Source organism: Azolla caroliniana, unplaced genomic scaffold (genome assembly GCF_043228905.1).
Source record: "Azolla caroliniana isolate FFs.n. ecotype wild unplaced genomic scaffold, voAzoCaro1.0.p SCAF_2, whole genome shotgun sequence".
Taxonomy (NCBI): domain Eukaryota; kingdom Viridiplantae; phylum Streptophyta; class Polypodiopsida; order Salviniales; family Salviniaceae; genus Azolla; species Azolla caroliniana.
The window spans coordinates 16214848-16222634 of NW_028230437.1; the positions used below are offsets into that span (position 1 = coordinate 16214848).

Genomic DNA, 7787 nt, shown 5'->3' on the forward strand with positions numbered 1-7787 from the left:
GAACATTGTGGTGCCACTATCACTAGAGTTGAGGATAAACATCCTCCCGTCTCTGCGCCCTTGCGCAATAACTCGGCCTTCTTCCTCGATGAAGCACCCGAGATGCGTAAACCGAACCTGCATCCCCTGGTCGACGATCTGCCCAACCGACACCAAGTTCTTTGTGATTGTCGGGATGTGTAACATGTTCATGAGTTTCCCTTTCTGCCCGACATGGCTTAGGGGAACTTCACCGACATTCGCGATCAGATGCAGAGTGTCGTCTCCAGTTGCGACTACTCCTGGTTACGTCGGTTTCTCAAGGTATGAGAACCACTCCTCGTGGCACGTCATGTGGTTTGACACGCCGGAGGCGATGTACCACACCTCCTCCGACTTCGGGGTGATCTTCTTCATTGAGTTTGCTTCGTGTCTCGTCACGAAGACTGACCCTTTTCCGGCTTCTCCAAATCCTTCGGCATAGTGCGATCGTTGCCGATTTCCTTTGTCGATCTGTCCAGAACCTGTTCCGGACCCAGTTCTCTCCGAATCGGCGTGCTTTTTCCAACACTCGCTCTCCCTGTGGCCTTTCTTGCCACAATACCAGCATTCCGCAACGGATTTTCCTTGCCGGTTCTCATCGCCTCGACTCCCCCTGTTTCCGAAGGGTCTGGAATTGTAGTCGACATCACTTCGGTGCCTTCTTCCTTGATCCCATCGGCCGCCTCCATTGCGTACCGACTCGCCTCGTCTGCCACGACCACGGGGCCTCTCTCCCTCCATGTAGAGCATCTTGTCGTCGGCATGCGTGCTTGTCGACGCACCCACGTGGTTCTCCTCTATAAGAAGCATCGACTGTAAGTCGAAAAATGACGGCGTATTTTCCCGTGTACACACAGTAGTTCGGAACACTTCGAACTTTGACGCCAAACCCCCGAGACAGATCTGGACCATCTCGCTTTCCTCGATGTTCACATCGATGGAAGCTAAGGAGTCGCATATGTCCTTGATCTTTGAGGTATAGTCAACCACCGACAAATCGCGTTGTCGTAGGTTTCTCAACTCCTGTCGGAGCTTAAGCTTCCTAGCCGTGGTGCTCGCAGCGAAGATCTTCTTCAGATTTTCCCACGCACCCTTCGGCGTTTTTGTATCCCGAACGTAGCTTAATAGTTGTTCGCCCACACAAGACGCGAAACAGTACAACACTCTACTCGCCGATTGTTCCCACACCGGCAAGTCTTTGTGTGTCGAATCGGGTGCTATGTCATTTGCTCCATCGACATAGCTCCAGTAACTGTGTCTGAGCAGGTACTGGTGCATCTTGTAGGACCAAGATGCGTAGTTGGTTCTGTCGAGCTTCTCCATCAGAAGCGAGCTAGCCATTCCTCTATCCATCGGTTTTCTTGTTCTTCTTCGTTGGTTTTTCCTTCAAGCAAAGTCGATTGCAGAGGTTCTCAACCCTCGCGCTCTGATACCATGAAAAGAATGGCGTGTGGAAGCAATATAGGAAACCGAACAACAGAAAACGCAGGTTTAATGGAAAGCTTAGGTTTGCATAGTACGCACAGGAGAGACAGAGAGAGTAAACACAAGAACTTAATTCAAAAATAATACTTGATCTATACATCGTGTGTGTTCAATGAACACTTTTATACAAGTCCTTTTCAGACTGACAGAAGTACTGACAGTACTTCAATGCTCATTGAGGAGCCCCTACACTAACTCCCAAATATATTCCTTGCGGAATATCTTTCCGATGGCCTCCCGATTTCCGCACCGATCCGACCTTCCTATGCAGCGGTCTGCGTACCGGTTTCCAACCGATCCGGCCTAACCGATCGGGCCGATGTTGAGCTTGTCTCTCAACAATAATCGATTTGCTCGACATCGTTGTTTTTCCTCTTCCGATAGTGGTTCACAACGACATGTGGTGTCGATTTCCATTGGAGTGGGAGTATTTGCTAGAGACGCATTAAATGACTCCCTTGGGAAAGGTTTTGCCACAACTGAAGCATAAGTGGGCTCCGATCTTGTCCTCGGCATTTGGAACTGACGTTCTGAATGTCGATCGAAAAGGCGGTTATTGCATCGTACTACACGACTAATTGCTTTTGTCAATGACTTTGGTTCTTCGAGGAAGGTCAATAGTAAATCCTTGACATCATTACGTAGGCCATAACGAAATTGCTCCATTAATGCTTGGTCATCCTAGGGAATATCGGTGGCGAGAAGACGGAAATCCGCAGCATAAGCTGAGGCCAGTCGATCACCTTAACGCAATCTTCGGATTTTGTTGATTGTCGTCCTAACGTTATCGATATCTCCAAAACAAGCTTTAAACTCGTTAATAAACTCTTCAAAATTATTTAACAAAGGAGAGTTTTTTTCTAATAAGGGGGCGAACCATGCCAAAGTCGTGCCACTAAGTAGCGTGCCTACTAGCCCGACTCGTGATGCATCGATGGGATATCAAGAAGGATGTATTTGAATCACTAAACGTACCTGATTAAGAAATCCTCTAAACTATGATCGAGTCCCATCAAATTTCATAGGAAGACCAATATTAGGTTCTTTGGGAGTCCCTTGAGTGCTTGATCCTTCTTGTTGTAATGACACAATAGTCGCCTCAAGTTGTTGCACACGTAGCGTCAGCTCCCCGTGTTGTTGTTTTTCTAGAGCTACTTGTTGAAGATCTGCCAACAAACGTTGATTTTCTTGTTCTAGCGCCACAAACTCTTCCTTTAAGCACTGGAGATCCGAGAAAACGGATTGGTATTCTTGAGTGCTAATCGTTGCCATTTAGTAAGAGGATAAGAGGATTTAGTATAAAGGGAAAGGAGGAATAAGAGGATGACAAATTCGGTTCAAATTGTCAGGAATAATACTAAGACAAAAAGGGAATTAGTACTAGAGATGAGGATTAGTACTAAGAGGGAAAAGGTGTAGAACTCTTGAGAGAAGGAGAGAGATGGAGAGAGATGGAGAGAGAGAGTGTGTGTGTGAGTGAGAATGATGGTAACAAATGATATATTATATTATATGAAGAGAATATACAAGAATAGCTAGGAGGCTTAAGACTGGCGTTGAACCAAATTGGTTCTCAATAATGTCATGTGTCTCTTTTTATAGTGTGCTTAGAGTACTCTAGACATTTCTAGAATGTTCCAGAGAAATCTAGAATATACATGGATTTCCTAAGTGAAATAATTAATGAAAACAATATTTTTCGTATTACAATGTATAGTTTAATGGTAAGGCTTCAACCCATGTGACACAAGGTCATGGGTTTGAATCCTTTTGAAATGTTCCAGAGAAATCTAGAATATACATGGATTTCCTAAGTGAAATAATTAATGAAAACAATATTTTTTGTATTATAGTGTATAGCTTAATGGTAAGGCTTCAACCCATGTGACGCAAGGTCATGGGTTTGAATCCTTTTGAAGCCATACCATGCTATATTTTTCTTGTATTTGTCACAACTGACACTTTGAGGATGACGTCGATTTCGAAGAAAAGAAGACAATAACATAACAAGAAGACAAGAATTTGTATTGGCCAAAGACCAACATGACAAGGGTGCTAAAGATTGGTGTTGAACCTAAATAGTTCAACCCTAAGCAGATCTTCCACTTATGTAGCATATGCATAGGATCATGCATGATCGCCCCTTGGCATACATGTTGTGTGCCACTTAGCGTACATGCATGCATGCCATTTAGTGGTCATCCATTGTGTCTGGTGCCCCATAACTATGAATAATAATAATATGAAAACATATTTGTCAATTGATGGTTAGAGTGTAAGACCCTTGTTTAAAGGTTATAGGTTCAAATCTTGATATTGACATACTGTGACAGTATCTCTAAGATGCGAGAATGGAGGTTCAAAGTTACAACCTTAGCAAAACTTGATAACCGTTTTGTCATAGGAATGTCCATCGTAGTAAAAGATTTCTAATGCCTTCATAAACTTTTGTGAATCTCCAAAAGTATTTGCAAAAGGCACTACATCATTTGCATATAACAAAAGCATAATGACAACATTCCCAATAACAGCTTCTTCCTTTACAAACAAGGCAACCATTTTTTTTGCAATTCATCAAAGCATAGACGAAATAGAGTTGGTGAGAGTGGGCATCCTTGCTTAACACCAATAGTGCAATTGAAACAAAATCTGAAAGTCTATCGCGATTAGCCCATATGCACACAACACAACATATAAGGTTCTCATAGATTTGAGAAATTGCAAGCATATATATTGAGTTGGCACCTCGAGTTCTTCCATTATCCTCTGAGAGAGAGAGAGAGAGAGAGAGAGAGCGCAAAACCAGGAAAACAGGGCAACAAAAAAAAAGCTAGGGGGCGTGGGGGGGGGGGGAGAGAAAACAAATGGAACACACACAAGTATATGTCTGTATGCATTTAACATACATAACTCATACATACAAATTACAATGATATATACATACATATATACATACATACATACATACATACATACATACATTATGTACATGACTCATACATACACACATAAGGAATCGAAGTATGAGACACCACCATAATCACAATCACCATCGCCATACCCATCCTTCTTCTTCTTCTTCTTCTTCTTCTTCTTCTGCTACATTACATCATCTACATACATACATACATAATACCCTCCTCCTCCTTCTTCACGCTCTCTCTCTCTCTCTCTCTCTCTCTCTCTCTCAGAGGGTTCAGCCTGTTCAGAAGATTTCCACACAATCTCTATTCTTCTTCTTCTGTGTTTCTCCTTTTCCTTTCTATAACACAAACCCCTCACGCCTTTGGAATGCCATGAGGTCTCTCTCTCTCTTTCTCTGTCCTTCTTCGTTCACTTCGTGTCAATAATATAACTGTAGATTTAAAGTTAGGTATTCTTCTTCTTCTCTCTCTCTCTCTCTCTCTCTCTCTCTTCCTTGGATTCTGTCGGTTATTACATGTTGATATATAATTATGGTATTTGTTTTCCTCATGGAAGCAAAATCCCTTAATCTGATGTAGTTGGGTCCTTTCTTCAAGTAAAACATTACGTTAATTTCTCTTTCGCTTTCTCGTAATTTCTCATATAGATTGATCCAAATTCTGTGTTTTTCTTCTTCTTCTTCTTCTTCTTCTTCTTTGCCATATCTGTACAGAGAACAAATTCCTGCTTTCTCACCTTATGGAGATCAGCGAAGGACATCAAATGTCCATTTAAGCGGAACAGACATAGATAAGCAAGAGTCAAAAGACACATCTGTAATCCAACCAATAAACAAGGAAAGCAAGAAATGGGTTGTACTTAAATCCACAGAAAATCTCAGAGATGGTATAGCAATAAGAGATCAGAGGGAGGATAAGAATGGCTTACAACCGTTACTTGCTTACACGGTTATGAAAGAAGAAGAAGAAGCTATGGCGGAAGAAAAAGATAGATTAGTGGAAGAAGAAGAAGACGAAGAAGGGGAAATAGAAGAAGAAGAAGAAAGGGAAAGAGATAGAAAAAATGAAGAAGAAGAAGAAACAGAAACAGATCTAAATATAAAAGAGAGAGGAAGTCTAGGTTTAGTGGTGCTCCAATGGGGTCATAGGAAGAGAGCTAGATGTAGCAGAGTAGATAATAACAATAACAATAACAATAACAATAACCATCATGTGATGAAGTCTGTTGTGGCTGAGGATCAATCGTCTGTATTAACAAGGAAAGTGGTGAGGGTGAAAAAGACAGAGAAAGCAGAGAGCTTCTGCAGCAAAAGCATTGTAAAAGCAAAGAGTGGTAGCAACAGAGGTTCTTCACCCATTCCTGAAGGTCAGGGACAGTCAGGAGAAGGAAGAGGAAGGGTGAAAACACTGAGAAAAGCAAGTCTTGAAGGAAGTAAAACACAAACACAAAACTCTAATCCTAAACATAGACAAATGTCTTTAAACATCCATACCAAACCCCTAACCCTAACTCCTACGCCTCCTCCTCCTCCTCCTCCTCCTCCTCCTCCTACTGTTGCTGACCATAATACTAAATCTGATTCACCTGATAGAGCAAATACAAGCGATCTCTCTGCTTCTACCAAGGTCAAGATTGATTTGCCTAAAATCATTCTATCCTTATCAAGGAAAGAGAAAGAAGATGATTTCCTCGTCATCAAAGGTACCAAGCTTCCCCAGAGACCTAAAAGAAGACCAAAAGCAATAGAAAAACTTCTTCATGTAAGTAATGCATGTCTCATTGTTATGCTTTGTTTTTTGGTCATGTAGTTCATTTTATTTATTGTTATGCTTTGTTTGTTCGACGTGAAGTTCATTTTATTCATTGTTATGCTTTGTTTTGTTGGACATGTAGTTCATTTTATTCATTGTTATGCTTTGTTTGTTCGTGTAATTCATTTTCTTCATTGTTATGCTTTGTGATTTGTTGGTTTTCTGAAAAGACCCGTTGTTTTGTTCTTCCTTTGTCAGTATTGCACTCCTGGAAGTTGGCTCACTGATCTATCTCTTGGGCGATACGATGTGAGAGAGAAGAAATGTGTAAAGAAGGTAAGCAAAGGGTGTTCCCGATTAGTGCTTTCTGATTTTTTTGCCTGCTTTTGTATCAACATCTGTCATATCCTTTCTTTAAATTTCCAAAATGCTCCTTTTTTCGTTAATCATATAATGAAGGGCCCCTGAATGTGATTTCCATCATGTATATGTATATGTAGTTGTGTATTTCATAATCTCATTATGTGAATATGATTCATAGTTTGATTATGTCTATGTATGTATGCATGTGTGAGGTTGTGATTCATAATTTAATTATGTCTATGTATGCATGCATGACGTTGTGATTCATAGTTTGATCATGTGTATATATGTATGCATGCATGAGGTTGTGATTCGTAGTTTGATCATGTCTAAATGTGATGTGACTCACAGTTTCATTCTGTATATAACCTATGTTTCTAAACTTGATATTTTGTTTTGTCGAGTAGAAACCAAGGGGTCTCAAGGCCATGGAGAGCATGGAGAGCGATTCAGAGTGAGGGCTCAGTTGGTTCTCATTGTTTAGACTAGTTTTTAGATGCTCATGTAAATCAAGAAGTCTTACTTCTTATAACCATGAAGCTCTCCCACACACACAGTTTGGGCTTTTCTGTGGTAATGGTCCTGTGTAACGCTGAGAATCTTTGCTTGGTATTTTGAATCCTTCTAGGACTATTGTGAGGTGCTAAGCAAATCACTATGAGATGCCTATAAAACAAATGTCCCCATGAAGAGACTATGATCCCTCAGACAGACTGTTTAAAGAGCCATGTGTAGTCCAATGAATTTGCCACAATGTAGGGGTGGCATTGTTATTGTCTGGTTAAGACAAATTTGTCACATCATTGTACAAGAAAATGTGGAATGAATTTCTGCGTGTATGGAATGAGTTCTTTTGGACTAAAATCTGATTGTTTACTTTCAATTTAAGGCACGGTCAATAATGTATATATATCTATACAAGTGAATATTTCAAAGATGAATCAATACACAGATACTAGTAATGTGTGTTGAAGAAAGTAATGCCTCTTATCACACACAGTGTACGATTGTTCTCCGCATTCCTTTCTAGTTTGAAACTTCTCCAAACAAGTGGCTCTGATGTAAGGTAAGTACTTTCTAAGGATGCTTGCAAGTCCTTTTTTAGTTCAAGCACGCAGGTCTGTCAATGCTCATTAGTCTATGTTGATCCTATTGAAGACCGATTGTAATATATGTGATTTCTGTTCCTCTTATCTAAGGCCAAGAATATGCTTTGCATCTAAGTTAACTTGTCTGAACTTT

The 7787-nt window shown here is 40.7% G+C and overlaps 1 protein-coding gene across 2 annotated transcripts; it reads left to right on the forward strand.

Annotated features, from left to right (window-relative positions):
• Window positions 1–4654: 4654 nt before the first annotated feature.
• LOC147867427 (uncharacterized) lies at window positions 4655–7483 on the forward strand. 2 transcript variants are annotated; one of them, XM_087315206.1, is made up of 4 exons: window positions 4655–4807; window positions 5144–6191; window positions 6441–6518; window positions 6953–7483. In XM_087315206.1, exons 1-4 carry the CDS (start codon window positions 4803–4805, stop codon window positions 7001–7003), a joined length of 1182 nt encoding a protein of 393 aa, XP_087171332.1. In that variant the 5' UTR covers window positions 4655–4802; the 3' UTR covers window positions 7004–7483. The 2 variants fall into 2 exon arrangements, with proteins under 2 accessions (XP_087171332.1, XP_087171333.1); XM_087315207.1 differs by having other exon boundaries at window positions 4656–4807; window positions 6950–7483.
• Window positions 7484–7787: the final 304 nt, after the last annotated feature.

Excerpts from the sequence above, each read along its gene's own strand:
- LOC147867427 (XM_087315206.1), top strand. Across the intron at positions 6,192-6,440 it reads CAATAGAAAAACTTCTTCAT|TATTGCACTCCTGGAAGTTG; the intron begins GTAAGTAATGCA and ends TTCCTTTGTCAG. Across the intron at positions 6,519-6,952 it reads AGAAGAAATGTGTAAAGAAG|AAACCAAGGGGTCTCAAGGC; the intron begins GTAAGCAAAGGG and ends TTTGTCGAGTAG.